This window comes from Cloeon dipterum, chromosome 1 (genome assembly GCF_949628265.1).
Source record: "Cloeon dipterum chromosome 1, ieCloDipt1.1, whole genome shotgun sequence".
In the NCBI taxonomy this organism is placed as follows: domain Eukaryota; kingdom Metazoa; phylum Arthropoda; class Insecta; order Ephemeroptera; family Baetidae; genus Cloeon; species Cloeon dipterum.
Genome location: NC_088786.1, coordinates 11398276 through 11415364, shown reverse-complemented (window position 1 = coordinate 11415364; position 17089 = coordinate 11398276). Strand labels below are relative to the sequence as shown.

At 46.8% G+C, this 17089-nt stretch overlaps 2 protein-coding genes and 2 long non-coding RNA genes across 4 annotated transcripts; all 4 read right to left on the bottom strand.

The window, feature by feature from the left end:
• Positions 1-396: 396 nt before the first annotated feature.
• Positions 397-1592, bottom strand: LOC135943636 (uncharacterized). The gene is made up of 3 exons (XM_065490282.1): positions 1370-1592; positions 1122-1318; positions 397-1063 (listed from the first exon to the last, which is right to left on the bottom strand). The coding sequence occupies exons 1-3, from the start codon at positions 1535-1537 to the stop codon at positions 781-783; spliced, it is 648 nt and encodes a 215-aa protein (XP_065346354.1). The 5' UTR covers positions 1538-1592; the 3' UTR covers positions 397-780.
• An 819-nt stretch (positions 1593-2411) lies between these two features.
• Positions 2412-15477, bottom strand: LOC135943627 (uncharacterized). The gene is made up of 4 exons (XM_065490272.1): positions 15229-15477; positions 14128-14324; positions 13508-13627; positions 2412-2751 (listed from the first exon to the last, which is right to left on the bottom strand). Exons 1-4 carry the CDS (start codon positions 15394-15396, stop codon positions 2598-2600), a joined length of 639 nt encoding a protein of 212 aa, XP_065346344.1. The 5' UTR covers positions 15397-15477; the 3' UTR covers positions 2412-2597.
• On the bottom strand, positions 2924-4865 carry LOC135943661 (uncharacterized). Its single transcript, XR_010575236.1, has 4 exons — positions 3549-4865; positions 3356-3485; positions 3214-3291; positions 2924-3090 (listed from the first exon to the last, which is right to left on the bottom strand). It is a non-coding gene; the product is annotated as an uncharacterized LOC135943661 (long non-coding RNA).
• LOC135943654 (uncharacterized) lies at positions 11909-13498 on the bottom strand. The gene is made up of 4 exons (XR_010575235.1): positions 12534-13498; positions 12341-12470; positions 12199-12276; positions 11909-12075 (listed from the first exon to the last, which is right to left on the bottom strand). It is a non-coding gene; the product is annotated as an uncharacterized LOC135943654 (long non-coding RNA).
• Positions 15478-17089: the final 1612 nt, after the last annotated feature.

Below are 17089 nucleotides of genomic sequence, written 5' to 3'. Positions count from 1 at the left end.
AAATTTTTGTAATTTCGAGAGGACTTTTCAGGCTTATGTCAGGACCAGGAAGTCACTTACTTAGTGATTAAAGATGGATACTTAAAGGGGCAATTGAATGAGAGAAATAGACAAATATTCTGAAATATTCTGGAAGTTTCATACTTTCAATTTTAACGTATTGAATGAATGGTTTACAAAAGAGGAAAGCATAATATTATGAAACCCGTATTTCATTAAGGCCCAAAATTTCGGCTTGAAAGCTTTAAAAAATATATGCAGGGGTTTATCACCTTCAAAATTGGTATAATAAAATAATTTCATTTCAATTGGTATGTATAAATATTTTATTTTGTTGAAGCACTTTGAACGTTTGATCAAATTGAAAACGATAATTTTTATTTATTTACTGCTTAACATGGTTGATTCGGATTAACGAAATCTTAAAATAGTGCTACATGTGTATGCGTGTTCGTGTTACATGATTCAAATAACATCACGTCGAGATTGACGCGTCCATTCAACGTGGTTGACAGCTGTCATGATAAATAATGAGGAGGCTTTTTAAATATTAGATAACACAAATATCCTTTGTTATTATTACCATTCAAAATCCACTGTTTGTCACGAAAATACAATCAACATGCCCAAAATTTAATAACGTGAAATCTGGAAAAACCCCTGTGCAAAAAACTGATAACGTGACTGTCAATACTTAACATTTGAAATGAAAATATGTTTGTATTTTTATGTGTACACCTTAATACACAAATTGAGTGCCAATGCCATCTTTTACTTTTCTCATTTCATTTGAACAATAGAAATGTCAGAGCACGTGCGGAAAGTTTCTTGCGGTCCGCACCCGTTGCCCACGGAGCCGTCGTCGCAAATCCCCCAGCGGCTGGCTGTGTGGTAGTGCCACTGCAGGACGCACCTTTGGCACACCAGGTGCGGCGGCAACTGCAGCTGGACGGTGGTGTCGATGTTGTCCGTGCTGGACAGCATGAATTTGGTTTCATTCGAATCTTTCAGCTTCAACGGAACGAAGCACTCCTCAGTCTCCAGCTGATTGGTCGTGTTCAATCTTCAAATTAAAATTTATTTCCACTGTGGATTTTTTATAAAAAAATTTAGTTTCTCACTTGCAAATGGCAAACTGGATCCAGCCCCCGTGATTTGCGGTGATATCAACCGTGGCCGGTAGTACTTGACCTTGAGTGTAGGTCCCGGTGACAATGCCAAGACCGTATTTCCCGGTGTTTTCGTTCGCTCTTGGGCGAGCGTCACCAAAAGAGTCACCGCAAGGACCGCATTTTCCCTCGTATACCTCATTCTGAAGCTGAAGTCAACACATTTTAGTAATGTAATTGTATCAAACACAAATATTCACCTGGTATCCTCCGCACCAGAGCTGATTGTACTCGTAGCTGATGGGCGTATCATAGCCATAGTTCCACATTGACGATCTGCTTGGCGGACTTTTGCAAAATCCGTGGCCGGAAACGCGACTCGCAAAAGCCACCATAACCACTCCAATCACAAAACACGTGTTAATCATTGTTTTAATTGATTCGCTACTGGCGAAAGCATCGGCCAATCTTACATTTTATAGCTACTCGCGCGTATCTCGTAATCACGATGATATTTGCGCAGAGTACGTTGTCAACGATATCAAAATCATTGCAAATCGTAATCGTAGATGACGTTTTAAAATAAGAATTTCAATATTTTTTTTTATCGCTGTACACTTTTTAAAAACAAAAGTAATTAATGTTGTTGATCTTATTTTGTCTTACGCACGACCGCGCACGACCAATTCTGCTATTTTTATTTTTACCGGAAGTTTTTCATCTTTGCAGGGCTGGGAATCTCCTGGGGAGTTTCCCAAAGTACAGTGGTTTTACCAGTTTCGTGCGGTTCATTAAACTTTTTATAAAGAACTCGAAGTTGAACATTTTTACCATTACAAAACTTGTGTTAAACGGTATCTAGGGTTCACGCAGCGTTTAGTATTTTTAAAACATATTTTTTCGTAAAAAATATCTTCAAAATTTTAATTAAAATATTGCCTTGTTAAAGTTGGCGAGAGAGCTAAAAAGACAAAAATCAATGGCTGCAAAATTTGTTTGTAAAAGCCCTGGAGAAACTAGCCCCAAAAAACTGCAATAACCGCAAAAACCCGATCTACCCATGCCCAGCCATGTGCCCCAATTTCTCTGACGTACGCTGAAGATGAAACAAAACAATTTTTTCAATTCCATCATCCTGTATTTCATAATGATTAAGATCATACCACTCAAAGCAATAATTTTTTTATGCTAGCAAATGAATGGCGCAGATAACCTCAAGGGTCATAGCTCCTCAGCATCGGAGTCTGTGACTCATTCGATTTACTATTGAGCCGGGAACACAAAAAGAAATGACGGTAAATATTTGTTTACATGTTAAGCAAGAGTAGTTTATTACATCTAATATTTGGTTTAGATTACAGTGTAGATCTAGTATCTAATAAGAAGATTTGGCGACGTGAGACCTGAGCGGGTCGATGAAGATCTATTTGTAAGAAGAATGCAGATTCCGTCCTTGAGGATGCCAGGGTTCGTTTTACGCATACTCGCCTAGTTGATGGCAACGTCTGAGCAGGTGCGGAAATTTTCTTGGTTGCCGCAGCCCAGGGCTCCAGTGCCGTCTGGACAAACACCCCAAGAGTTTCCGGTGTTGTAGTGCCACTGGATGACGCAGCGCGAGCACGTCACTCCGGCGGGCAGCTGCTGCTGCTACCAAAATCTTATTCAAGCCACGATCACTCAGCTGGTAAAGAAGATCGGGCGTGGTGGCGACAATCTTGACGTTCAGAATTAATGCTCTCCTCCACTAATCACTATTTGGGTGTCTCCGTATCTCTAATATTAAAGGACGGGGGCAAGAGAGAGAAACCCAGCAATTTTTCATTGGCACTATCAGGAACATTTATTTCTATCCTCAAGTTCACAGAACGATTCGTGAATTTCCGTGGATATCTCGCCGATTCGGAGCCGTTGGTCGGTCGGTGACGAGTAACTGGTACGCTGATAAGCGGGCGTCTGGGTCCAGGCAGGAGCGCTCAGCAGCCTGGAACAGATATTCGCCCATGAAATATGCTGTACGGCAAGTGCGCCAGTATCAGGGCTCAGAAGTCAGAGGATTCCATTGGAGCCGTCCCCCGACTACTTTGCGCGATCTGGATACACTCACCTCGTTCTCCGGCAGTAGGCGCGTCCGTCCGATGCCAGGCGGGCGCCGCTACCTCCGTCCGGTGACCGTCTGCTTCCCCTGAAACAGTCGATTGAGGTGATCAGTCTCAACTTTCATGCGTGAGGGAAATCCAGCGACTCACCTTTGGTCAGTAGAGGTCAATTCCCAAGCGGGCAGATGGTGCTAGCCTCGGCTCGACGTTCCGGTGAAGACCTACTTGAAGACCGGGCGAGTCGAGTCGTTCGTAGGGGAGCTCCGTCTGCATCCGCGGCCTGTGAACAAGATCGGAGGGCGATGATGTAACGTTTCTTATTTGCCCGTATGGAGCTCCTCACCTGAACTAAGCTAGGGCCGGCCTGGCAACTCCCGTGGCAGGTGAGGCTGGGAAGCGACGCTCTTCGGCGCTGGACGGCGTGTTGATCGTGTCCCGGCGTGAGTATCTCACGGTCGGGGCCTGGCGCCTACGGTAGCTGACCCGACTCTAGTCGTCGGCGCTGAGTCGGCGGCCGATCAGTTTCGGATCTTGTCGGCGGCCGAGTCGTCCCTGGTCGGCGTTTCGGCGGCCAGTCGGCTCCGCCGGCAACGCTGAGTCGGCGCCGTCGGCAAACGATCGGTTATCGGCAGCCCTATCGGCGGCCGATTCGTCACCTGTCGGCGGCGTTTCGGCAACCTATCTCCACGTCGGCGCGCAAGCGGCAGAGAGCCGCTAGTTGGCGGCGGTACGCTGCTCGAAGCGTGTGTCGGTGGCAATAGCGGCGTGCAGCTCGGACGTACTCGTCAGCGTGCATGCGCGTCCGCCAAGCGACCGAACACTCAGCCGTGCTTTCCGCTAGCTCGGGCGCCGGCTCAGCTTGGCTCAGGTGAGGTCTCCTTCTTCCCTTTTGGAGTAAGGTACCTGACTGCTTCTCTCTGCTCTGGCCCGGCGCCTTTTTATAGCCCGATCAGCTCCCTTGGCTCCTCCTTCTTCGGGCGCAGAGAGAGAGAGAAGAACCAAGGGCTGCGGGCGCGTGCAGGATTTGTCGCGTTTCTCTACAATTCTGCATACCAATCGCGTGCCTTTCTACTTAAATATTCGGATTTATGTTTCTCGAACCTTCTTTACCGAAAATAAATGCTCCTTATGCCAATTCGTTTATTATTATAATTTTTAATTGTGTGTATCTCGTTTTTCTGCAATTTATAACAACTTAATAAGCGGCGTCTTGTCTTTTAACTGACCTCGCTCAACCCCGACTAGCTCCTAAGCTGCCATTTTTGGTTTGATTTATGGCCGTGGGTGGTTACTATTTTTCACCACCCGGACCAATTTCTCCCCTGGCAGCTAGGAGCTCGGCCGGGGATCGCGGGTTTTTCTTCTTCCGGCGCGTCATATCTCTTTTTCGCGGCTGGATAAATGAATTTTTACTCCACTCTGCGGAGAACAAAAACAAAAGAAACTTCACCTCTCGGTTTCCTCTCGTCCCTAGGCCTTCCTAGGGGCGAGCCCTGAAGGTCCTGAGGCAGGGCGGATAGCTGTTGCCGGCCTCCTAGGGGCGCTAGACAGCGCCGTTCTATAGAGAACTCGCCGATCTTCAGGTGCCGGATTTGAGGCCGCCACTGAAGAAGTCGACCCTTCGGCCCCCAGGGGTTTACCATAGGGTTGGTCTCCCCTGGGGCCGAAAGGAATCTCACGAATGCGGCCCGTGCGTCTAGCGATGGCCGCTACGTGGTCAGTCATGTTGGGCTCCCCTTCGGGCCCCGGCAGTTGGAAAACGGCCCGCAGTTTGGCCACCTCGGCGCCCAAGTTCTTTATGTCGTCTTGGGTCGGTGCGCGGGATAGTTGGGTGAGTATACCTTCAAGTAACTGTGTGATCCTGGTGTCTTGGGTCCGCATTCGTTCGACGAGAACCTTGACGAGAATTTCCTGCTCAGTCAATGTTCTCGTAGGGGTTGGTTTGGCCTCTTGTTGGGTGGCCTCCTTCTGCACCCGGGGCCTTTTCGTGGGCTGTGGGGTCGGTGGGCTTGGAGAACGCGCTGTCGTCTTTTGCTGATTGATTTTCTCCCGTAGGTCTGCTTCGTCCCTCCTGCGCTTCCGGTTTCTCTCCACCTTTTCCTGCAGCTCTAGGGCCAACTTTGCCTTTTGGGCCTTCTTCCTTTTCTCACGATTTTTCCTCTTCAGCTTGGACTTTGCCTTGGCGACCAATTTTTTGATAAGCATCTCCTTCTCTCGTGCTTTCTTTTCTTCCTCTTCCTTCGGCTGGTTTTCTCCAAGAAGCGAGTTGTCCTCGTCGTTCAAGACCAGGACCTCTTCGCTTGTCGAGGATGAAGAAGAAGAAGAACCGGAGGACGTGGACGATGAGCTGGCCGGCGTCATGTCTAGGTCTTGGCGTAGCTGCTCGTCGGCTGACCCGTCTCGTGGCATTGTCTCACTGATACTGCCTCTTGCGCGTCGTGATTTTGATTCCTAGTACTCTTCCAGGGGGGGGAAGAGGAGGAGGCAGGCGCATATTCTGGGAAATTCCTTCCTTCTCGTCTGGTAGTTGGCTTCTCTAGTCTGTTGGCCGCGATCATAGCAAGAGGGGGAATTTCCCTGAATTGCATTTCCTGGGTGCTGCGTTGCCGAGCTCCCCTCTCTCCCGGGGAAGGGAGAGAGTTCCTCAATTTGGCTCGGGGTATTAATATATTTTTCTAGCGCCGTTTATGAATTGGTTTATTGAGTTTGAGACGCTATTGTCGTTAAATAAATGCAGATAACTATATATATATATATCTCTTTTTTTTATTATTTTTTTTTTTATATATAAAAATTATTATTATTGTTTATTTATTATTTTTATATATTTTTTCATTCTTTTTTCCGTTCAGTTTACACAGAATCTTTTTGGTTTCGTCACTCGTTGTCTCAAAAAGTATCGGGTTTTTTGTGCCCGGTCGGGTTTTTCTGTCGTATTTGCTACGTGCGTCGGTTCGGAGATAGTCTCCTTGTACTGGGGTTTTCTGTGTGCCTCCGAGTTGGTTTTTGATAACGTGTCCCGTGAATTTAGGGTGTGTCTAGGGATTTTAGTCCCGCAACCTGCCCTACTTGTTCCGTATGCTTTCGCATTTGCTTCCGGAATAGGCTGGGCAGGAGCAAGGGATCTAATTTCTCCTGGTTGGGTAACTTGTCCCTCTGATTTGGAGCTCGTATAAGACGTTTGCTCGTCTGCTCTTGCGACTCCCTTATCCGGAGGGGGCTCTGTGGGGCGTTCGCGATGGTCTTTCCCTTTTCGCTTGTTGTCGCTTGTTGGTCGTGGAGTCGTCTCTGGAAATAGACTCGCGCCCTCTGAAGGTTCAGTTTCCAATGAGTCGTTTGTGTGGTGGTTACTAATTTCTCTGCCCGTGCTAAAGATTATATGTCCCCTCAACTCTCGTTTTAGGACTCTGAGATGACTTGGATGGTAGAAAAATTGTCGGTTTGTATTAGGGTCCTCCAGGCCTAGTGTAAGTTCTCCCCATCTTTGAACAACCTTATACGGGCCCTTCCATCTCGCATCTAGTTTGTTCCTTGGTTTCATGTTCTTTATTAGGACCTTGTCGCCGACTTTTATTTCTTGCATTTGGGCCAAAATGCTTCTATTGGCCTGATCTGATGTTTGTTTCCGAGTCCACAGATCTTTTCTATGTGATTCCTCGCGAGCCAATTCCAGGTCATAATTTAAGAGACTGAGGTATTGCTGAGTATCAAGCTGTAGCTCCTTCTCGATTACTTCGGGCCGTAAGTTCTTGTCCCACGGAGTGTCCATGGGTTTTCCGTACATCAAGTGGTGCGGGGAAAAACCTGTTGACGTGTGCTCGCTAGCCCTCAAGGCCAGCAGCGCAAAGTGCAACAATTCGTCCCATTGTTCAATCGAGGGCCCGCTCGTGAATATGGCCAAGAAATCCTTAAGACCCTTGTGCATTGCCTCGATTGCGTTACTCTGTGGGTAGTAAGGGGAGGTGAAGGTACGCTTGACCTTCAACAGGTCGCACGTGTTTGCAAATAGTTCGGACTTAAAAGCGGGTCCATTGTCGGTCAGCAGACTCTCCATACGTCCATAGCGGCAGATTATTGTCCGAGTAATGGCTTTTGCAATCTCGATAGCGGTCTGTTTCTGTAGGGGTACTGCTTCCACATACCGTGTCCACGCTTCCATCATGGTAAGTATGAACCGATTCCCAGAAGTAGTAATTGGAAGCGGTCCCACTACATCTATTAGCCACTGCTTCCCGACTTGCGTTGGTTCCTTTGTCCTCCGCTGGAGAGGCTTTACAGTCTTTCCTTGTTTTCGCAGTTGACATGGTCTGCATGAATCGATATGGGCTTGAATATCCTTATCCATGTTCTCCCAGAACAAACGGCTTTTTACCGCACGAAACATCTTCTCGCCCTTCCAATGTGCTCCCCACATTGTTTCGTGAAATAGCCGCAACATCTCTTCTACGCAGGCTTTTGGTACACATAACCTGGCTGATCTCGGGCCCCAACGATATAGAAGTCCCCGTTGGTCTAGGAAGAAAGTCCCATTGTCCTTTCCCTTGGTTTTTTCGACTTCTGCTCGTCTCTTCATACAATTGAGATCTGTTAGTTGTTCTTTCTTGATTGACTCCATGTCCAAGGGAGGAGGTATTCCCAAGAACAGTACCCCGCATTCTGGGGATTCTGACTTTGTTCCTCCCGTTGTCGCGTCGTTAGGGCGGGATGCGTCACTAGGACGGGAAAGATAGTCTACCAATGGAATGTTTTTTCCTGGTACATGGTGTATCTCGAACTGGAATCCTTGGAGTCTCATGACCCACCGGGCCAATAATGCCCTCATCGAGCACATGGACATCATCCACCTCAGGGCACTGTGGTCAGTGTAGAGGTGGAAGAGTCGACCCTCCAGGTAGACTCGGAAGTGTTCGACAGCCATGACTACTGCTAGGCATTCCAGCTGGCACGCAGGATAACGGGTCTGAGCTCCCGCTAGTTTTGCGCTGTAGAAGGCAATGGGTTTCCGCTCCCCGGTCTGATCAAGTTGTTCAAGAATTCCGGCAACTGCTTTGGCGCTAGCATCGGTCGTGAGGTGAAATTCCTTATTAAAGTCCGGGAACATTAATGTTGAACTCAGTAGCTCCACGATTCTCTCGTAAGCCGTCTGATGTTCTTGAGTCCATTCGAACTTGGGCTTCTTCCCTTTTAGCATGTTAGTTAGGGGAAGAATTATTTCACTAAATTTTGGAGCGTGCCGCCTATAGAAGTTGCATGACGCGATTAGCCCTCGTACTTCGCGTATCGTCCGTGGAGCCGGCATTTCACGGAGGGCTCTTAGTTTGTCTGGATTGGGATGAATTCCCTGGTGATTCACCACAAATCCTAGGAACTGTACTTCCTGCCGTGCTAATTGGCATTTCTTGGGACTGAATAGAATCCCTAGATCAATTGCTCGGTTCAGTACTTGAGTCAGCAAGGTCATCATTCCTTTCATGGTGGAGGCATGTATGCAGAAGTCGTCGACGAATATTTCCACCCCTCGTCCGATCATGTCTGAAAATCCCTTTTGGATATGCTGACTGAACGTGGGGGGACCGTTTTTGACGCCATACGGTAACCGGGTGAATTGATATTGTCCCATATGGCACGCAAACGCTGTCTTCTCCTGACTTGACTCCCCTAAGGGCAACTGCCAGAAACCGTTGCTGAGGTCAAGGACTGTGAAGAATCGGCTTCCGTAGAACCGATCCAGGACTTCCTGAACTTGTGGATACGGGAAAATGTGAGTTCTGGTTACCTTGTTCAACGCACGGAAGTCTACACACGGACGCCACTTTAGAGTGCCATCTGTGGATTTTTTCCTTACGAGTAACAATGGCGCGGACCATTCACTGCTCGAGGGTATGATAACGCCCATTTCGAGCATTTCTCCCACCGTTTTTTCAATAACTTGTCTTTGGCTGTAAGGAACTCGATATGGTTTTTTCTGGATCGGTGAGGCATCCCCTGTATCGATGTTTACCTCGGTTCCTTCATAACAGCCCAGAGTCCTCTTCCCACATGAGAAGGCCCGTTGATTTTGTACGAGTACTGCCTTGATTTCCTTTGCTTGAGTCAGGCCGTTGATCGCTGTAAAATCGAATAGACTAAGGAATTCTCGTTCGTCTAGATCTTCTCCCGGTATATCAGGCCACTCGGCGCTTTCTCGGCATTGTGCGGGCTTTAAGTTAGCTAAACATCCCTTACACAACATATATTCCTCGTCATCAGCCGGTCTCTGCTCACACTCGAAGCAGGATATTTCTGGGAGTTGGGTTTCGGGTACGTCTCGTATTCTCGCAACCGGAGTTTCAGGTGTTAACAGCTCTACTCTGATCCGTTTCAGGTGGCGGCCTCTAATCCGGTGCTCTTGATTGGAGGTGTTAACGCACCAAACGTTTACGATGCCTCCAGCATCGACAACGGCGTAACTGGCTGGTACGCTGGCGGTTCCCCCAATGTCAACACCTTTGAGTATTACTTCGCTTCCGGCAGGAGCAGTCACTCGAACGGGGAATATTGCACTCTCTCGTCCTTCTAACTTGGGAAGAGGGCCTGGAGTGCTAGTCTCCAAGACGCGTGGTTCTATAACCTCTGAGCTATGATCGGTGATAGGTTCTACGTGGTGAAAGAGAAGGTTCCAGTCAGGGTTCATATCCTCTCTTGGAATTGGCTTTTGTTTGTTGTAGTAGTCTAGGTTCGCTTTTCCCCATGGAAATTCCAGACAATTTTCCGTAGTGAGTAAGTTGATGCGCTGTTTCACTAAGAAATCTTGTCCAAGTAGGGCTGAATAGCCTGTGGCGGCCGCGACAATTATTACTGGCTGGCAGATAGTAACTCTGTTGCTTACTTCAATCTCTATCTCTGATTGTCCAGATAGTGGGACCTGATTTCCTCCGGCTCCGTATACCGCTGGCTCAAAGTCTGTAATGTTCAAGGCGAGCTGAGCGGCTAGATCGGCGTTCACGAGACTGACATTTGCGCCTGTATCTATCACGAACGGTACCTTCAGGTGCTGGACCTTTGCCCATAGTACGTACGTCGAGTACACTTCCACAGGCCAAAGCGAGATAGTCTTAGTAGTTGTTCTGTCCTGAGTACGGCGTGCCGGCAATGCTGGCACGCCCGTTATTCGTTTTTTGGTTTGAAGTCTGGGCATGAGACTGGACTATGTCCGTCCTTCTTGCAGATGACGCAGTGAAGGTACTGGCAGTCTTGCAGCCGATGTCCATTTTCCCCGCAGAAAAAACAGACAAACGGCCGCTCGCTGTCAGAGCGTCTTGGTGATCTCGCTCGTGCTCGATAGCCCGTGTTTGAAAGTGAGCTAGTGTTTCCATCCCTTGGCGCGGTTTCGATAGTGTGAACTGACTGGGAAACCGGAGAGGGTGTCGTAGCGAAGCGCACTTGTCTACTTCCTGTGGGTTGTACTGTTGAGGAGTAAATGGCAGCGTGAGCCGCTTGTAACTCCTCCCTGGCTCTGGACGCGTCGAGCCTTTTCTCCACCTTTAATGCATTGCGCATGGCTTCAGTCAGAGTCGTGGGATTCATCAGGTCCACCCTATCAACGATTTCTGGTCTGAGCCCGTTCAGAAATTGGGAGAACGCCCTCGATTCCCAATGGTCATCCAGTAGATGGGGAGGTACCTCTGGTTTTGATGGGGTAATGGCTCGTAGTTTCCTCAACTTAGTCAAGAGATTGTCGTAATACCTGGTGACGGTTTCATGAACTCCTTGCCGGTATTCGCTAAATTCCCTCTCTAGCTCAGTTCTATCCTCTATGGTCTCAAACTCCCGCTTGAAGGCTTGTTTCAGGGTGGGGAATGAGGCTAGCGTGTGCACATCCAATCTTTGAACGAGATCCCTAGCTCGGTGTTTCGTTCTTGTGGCCAGCATAGTCCTCAGTTGTGCAGGCGTTAGCTGTTGTTGGAAGAGGAACAGTGTTTCCAAGGCCGAGAGGAAATCCTCCAGCATAGCGTCCTCTTCTCGCCCGGAAAAGAGAGGTAAGTTCGTCATGTCGAAGTACATGCCCGTGGTTCGCGGCGCTCCCCAGCTAATTTGTGGCATTGCCTGGGCGGCGGCCATCTCCCCTGGCTTTACTCCCAACGGGTGATGTAACATGGTGGGTCCTTCTCGATCGGGCGCCGGCGAAGGTGCATGGCGCGAAGCCGTAGAAGAGGAAGGTGCGAACGGGGTGCAAGCTGATGGTGCCACCTGGTGCTCGTCAATTCCTCCTCTAGCGAGGTGATTCGTGGTCTCGGATCGAGGCACCCTAGTCGGTGGGGTATAATGGGAAACGTCGTCAAGGTCAACGTCGTCCCTGCGTGCGCTGTGATTGTCTTGACTAGAAGGACCGGCGCTAGGTTGACTCGAGTTCGTGTAGCCGTTAGGGTTTCCCAACGGACGAGGCTCAGGGTCAGAAGTCCTTCCTAGTGGTGAATGTTCCAGAGGCATCGTGCGTTGTGTTTCCGTTTACAGGTATTCGACCAGCAGATCCTGGTCACGGCACCAATAATTGCTGCTACCAAAATCTTATTCAAGCCACGATCACTCAGCTGGTAAAGAAGATCGGGCGTGGTGGCGACAATCTTGACGTTCAGAATTAATGCTCTCCTCCACTAATCACTATTTGGGTGTCTCCGTATCTCTAATATTAAAGGACGGGGGCAAGAGAGAGAAACCCAGCAATTTTTCATTGGCACTATCAGGAACATTTATTTCTATCCTCAAGTTCACAGAACGATTCGTGAATTTCCGTGGATATCTCGCCGATTCGGAGCCGTTGGTCGGTCGGTGACGAGTAACTGGTACGCTGATAAGCGGGCGTCTGGGTCCAGGCAGGAGCGCTCAGCAGCCTGGAACAGATATTCGCCCATGAAATATGCTGTACGGCAAGTGCGCCAGTATCAGGGCTCAGAAGTCAGAGGATTCCATTGGAGCCGTCCCCCGACTACTTTGCGCGATCTGGATACACTCACCTCGTTCTCCGGCAGTAGGCGCGTCCGTCCGATGCCAGGCGGGCGCCGCTACCTCCGTCCGGTGACCGTCTGCTTCCCCTGAAACAGTCGATTGAGGTGATCAGTCTCAACTTTCATGCGTGAGGGAAATCCAGCGACTCACCTTTGGTCAGTAGAGGTCAATTCCCAAGCGGGCAGATGGTGCTAGCCTCGGCTCGACGTTCCGGTGAAGACCTACTTGAAGACCGGGCGAGTCGAGTCGTTCGTAGGGGAGCTCCGTCTGCATCCGCGGCCTGTGAACAAGATCGGAGGGCGATGATGTAACGTTTCTTATTTGCCCGTATGGAGCTCCTCACCTGAACTAAGCTAGGGCCGGCCTGGCAACTCCCGTGGCAGGTGAGGCTGGGAAGCGACGCTCTTCGGCGCTGGACGGCGTGTTGATCGTGTCCCGGCGTGAGTATCTCACGGTCGGGGCCTGGCGCCTACGGTAGCTGACCCGACTCTAGTCGTCGGCGCTGAGTCGGCGGCCGATCAGTTTCGGATCTTGTCGGCGGCCGAGTCGTCCCTGGTCGGCGTTTCGGCGGCCAGTCGGCTCCGCCGGCAACGCTGAGTCGGCGCCGTCGGCAAACGATCGGTTATCGGCAGCCCTATCGGCGGCCGATTCGTCACCTGTCGGCGGCGTTTCGGCAACCTATCTCCACGTCGGCGCGCAAGCGGCAGAGAGCCGCTAGTTGGCGGCGGTACGCTGCTCGAAGCGTGTGTCGGTGGCAATAGCGGCGTGCAGCTCGGACGTACTCGTCAGCGTGCATGCGCGTCCGCCAAGCGACCGAACACTCAGCCGTGCTTTCCGCTAGCTCGGGCGCCGGCTCAGCTTGGCTCAGGTGAGGTCTCCTTCTTCCCTTTTGGAGTAAGGTACCTGACTGCTTCTCTCTGCTCTGGCCCGGCGCCTTTTTATAGCCCGATCAGCTCCCTTGGCTCCTCCTTCTTCGGGCGCAGAGAGAGAGAGAAGAACCAAGGGCTGCGGGCGCGTGCAGGATTTGTCGCGTTTCTCTACAATTCTGCATACCAATCGCGTGCCTTTCTACTTAAATATTCGGATTTATGTTTCTCGAACCTTCTTTACCGAAAATAAATGCTCCTTATGCCAATTCGTTTATTATTATAATTTTTAATTGTGTGTATCTCGTTTTTCTGCAATTTATAACAACTTAATAAGCGGCGTCTTGTCTTTTAACTGACCTCGCTCAACCCCGACTAGCTCCTAAGCTGCCATTTTTGGTTTGATTTATGGCCGTGGGTGGTTACTATTTTTCACCACCCGGACCACTGCAGTTTCAGGGTGGTATCGCCGACGTTCGAGTTTGGCAGGTAGTACCTGGTCGAGGTGGAGCCGGCCAGTTTCAGGGGCGTGAAGCACTCGTTGGTCTCAACCTGCGTGGCTGAGCTCAGCCTGAAAAATAATTTACATTCAGGAAAAGCTTGGTCTGGATGCTACCAAAAATTTACAAATGTTTGATAAGAAATATTTCTATTGAAATAATACTATTTTTTACGAGGCAAAATACTCTGTGGAAAGTATTTAAATGAGAAATCTAATGGGGAACAAAAAATAAAGCTCCCGTTGTCTTATTCTCTCAGGGGCTGTGCAGTCAACACTCAAATATAGCATACAAAATTTCATCATTCATTTCTCCATTTAAATTTGCCAAAACATCAATTGGTGCAGCAATTGTTTTATAATTTTCTTCTAGCTCACTTAATTAGAGAAGATTCTTTCGATTTTTTAATCATGTTTTTGGTAGAGTTTCAGTTTATATTAAGCTATTTTCAATGTTGGTACTGCCATAATTCTATCGGAAAAATTGTTGAAAATTTTACAAAAGCTTTACCAACATATAGCTCAAGTTGTTAAAAAAAACTGTTAAAATTATTTTGGTTTGGTCCTCTCACCTGCAAAGGGAGAACTGCACCCATCCCTTGTGGTTGGCCGTGAGTTTGAAGGTAACGGAGATGACGGAACCCTGGGTGTAGGTCCTGGTCACGACTCCACGGCCGTACTTGCCAGTGTTCTCGTTGGCCCTGGGAACGACGTCGCCCCATGAGTCTCCGCATGGGCCGCACTTTCCGCCGTACACATTGTATTGAGTCTGTATAAAATTTAACATGTGGGGATTAGCCTTGCTATCTCCATCTATGCAAACTGAACTTAATTTCTGCAGAAAATCAAACAAGAGAGCACTTTCATTGTCAACAAACAGGCTAGTGCGCAGGTTTAAATTGATCAATTAAAGGCAAACAATCGGCTGCAGGTTATAGAAATCCTACGCACTGGCTTGAGCAAATAGGCTTAATCGTTCATTTCCAAGGGTATAGAAAGTAAGGCAACTGACTTTTCTAACGTGACGTTTCTATTTCTAGACTTTTTGCTCGCTTAAATAATTAGATTTTGGGCTCACAACTTATGTCAGTAATGACCATTTTTCACTGAAAACTGCAAAACAAGTGTGTGCTTTGAGAAAATGAACTGTGAGTATTATCAAATGGTAATATCTAATATCGAGAAGTCATTCAAGCCACTTATTACAGGTTTAATACACAATATAGAATTTAAACAATTTAAATTTATGTTGTTTAAAGTTTAATGTTAACATTTCTTACGTGATTTGTTTGGGATTAAATAAAAGTAAAAATCAATACAACCATAAAAAAATTATAATTTTTTAGCTATAATAAATATAAAACTTAACTTGTATTTATTTTATGTGAAACAAATAAAAATTAACTATTATATTTTTTAAAATGATTCAAATTATAAAATGTTATTGGCTCCATATTAATTTGTAATGCAAGACAAGCCTTCCGCTTGGCCTCAAAGCAAATTCAAATAGCATAAAACACAGTTTTACAAAACCGAAAACAGGAAGCAATTGAATAAATATATTTTTGATAAATATTCACACGGTTCATTGATATGAGGTACTCCATGTGAAGAGTAAAAATAAAATTTATTTAATATATTATATTTAATATTTCATAATGTATAGCATTTACCTGAAATCCTCCACACCAAAGCTGGTTGTCGTCGTAGTTAGGAGGGGTGTTGAATCCGAAGCGCCAAGCGGATGACCTGCTCGGGGGATCTGTGCTGTAGCCGTGGCCCGAGACGTGGGCCACGCATGCCACCAGGGCCACGACGAGCATTGCTAAGCTTGAGGTCATTTCGGTGCTCTTCCTCTCGTCTTCCCGGGCTAATTGGCGCTTGCTAGGATTGATGTGGTGCCGAACGCCGTCCCGCGCAACCATATATACTAGCGCTTATCAAAAGTGACGCAGCAGGAGAATACGCGCGTGCAAATTTCGGTCACCTTCTTTACGACTCAAATAAAAGTTTACGGCTAGGCACAATAATTAGTCCGGGCGTGGTTTCGCAAAAGCTGAAATCTCTGCTCTGGAATAGAGCAAGAATACTAATCCTAGGATCCTCTAGATTTGCATATAGTAGGACAAAACTGCGATAATGCTTCGAAATAGGCCAGATATTTTATATCACCAGCATAATTAAACGAACCAGTTTTCTCGTAAGATCATCAGCTTTAATTCTTAAGAGATCAATTTTCGCCAGGTGTAATCGTAGATTGTTTTTGTAACTCGTTCGTGCGCGAACAAAGGATGCCGTCAGACCGTTATTACACCCCTACTATTGATAACAGATGAGTCCGAGTGAATTCTCCAGATGTGCAATAATTTTATTATAATGATTGCGGGCGTAGTTGCATCTTTCAGTATGTTTGTTCGTTTCGAAATGAAGACGCATCGCACACGCGGAAAATTACCGGGCATCGCGTGACGTGCGCGGGAGAAAAAGTGAATAATCGCGTCAGCCTGATTTTCATATTTGCCTCACTTCCTGCCCACGACGACACAGATTTTTTTCCCAGGAATCTCGTACCTGCTTGACAATTCCAAAAGTGCAGCAAATTTCGAAACAGTTTCTCTTTGTTTCTTTAACCTTGACTTTGGTGTTGGTATGTTGATACCATGCGAGAACCAGCAGACCGCACAGCAGGAACAAACATAAACTTTGAGGTTTCACTCCATTAAAATAACAGAACAAACTGTCAATTAATAAAATGAAAATGTTATCTTTTTTTATCTTAATGAAAATAAATTTTTGAAATATTACAATTTTAACTAATTTTCAATTTTGAATCGTTTCAGAGCGGATGGATGCTGACTAATTGAATTAATAAGTAATTATTACTAAAAATTATTTACTATATTGGCTTAGTAAACAGTCGTTTGACTTGATTGAGTAGATCTATCAAACAATTGAGCAATAAAAACAAAATTTTGGTTTTTTCTCTTTTCTCATTTAAACATTTTTTCACGACACACAGTCATTTTGATTCTTTTCGGCGATATCTACACAGTGGTGATGATGGGGAACGGTTGGCTCTGAAATAAAATAAACATTCTTGTACGGCTATGTTCGCCAGTTGAAAAGCGTGCACAAACTTTGTGACCTATTTTCATAAAAAAACTAACTCAATAGCCCTTGATGACTAGTTAAGGTGATAGTTCTGTTTTTTGCTATATCATCCGTAATTAAGATCGGTATTTATTGTTTAAAGCCATGTTTCATAATCATTTCACTACAGTCAATTTTCACTTAGAGTGAAATGAATGAGAAATATAACGATAAAATACATAATTTCGGTCAATTCCATCTTATCAACAGACCTGTTTCGTATATTACCTGGCACAATGCACTAAGGCTTTTATCCACAATTAATCACTATATTGTGATTGTAAAAATTGCTGCAATAGTTGTTGTTCAACGATTGTACGAAATAATTCCTCAATATATCTAAATTATTTCAAGTTTTCTCAAGAGATATATGACGTCATCTTT

Coding starts and splice junctions, on each gene's coding strand:
- LOC135943636 (XM_065490282.1), bottom strand. CDS start 1,537: ATGATTAACACGTGTTTTGTGATTGGAGTGGTTATGGTGGCTTTTGCG. Junction 1,319..1,369: donor TCTGGTGCGGAGGATACCAG/GTGAATATTTGT, acceptor TGTTGACTTCAG/CTTCAGAATGAGGTATACGA. Junction 1,064..1,121: donor ATCCAGTTTGCCATTTGCAA/GTGAGAAACTAA, acceptor TTTAATTTGAAG/ATTGAACACGACCAATCAGC.
- LOC135943627 (XM_065490272.1), bottom strand. CDS start 15,396: ATGACCTCAAGCTTAGCAATGCTCGTCGTGGCCCTGGTGGCATGCGTG. Junction 14,325..15,228: donor TTTGGTGTGGAGGATTTCAG/GTAAATGCTATA, acceptor AATTTTATACAG/ACTCAATACAATGTGTACGG. Junction 13,628..14,127: donor GTGCAGTTCTCCCTTTGCAG/GTGAGAGGACCA, acceptor ATTATTTTTCAG/GCTGAGCTCAGCCACGCAGG.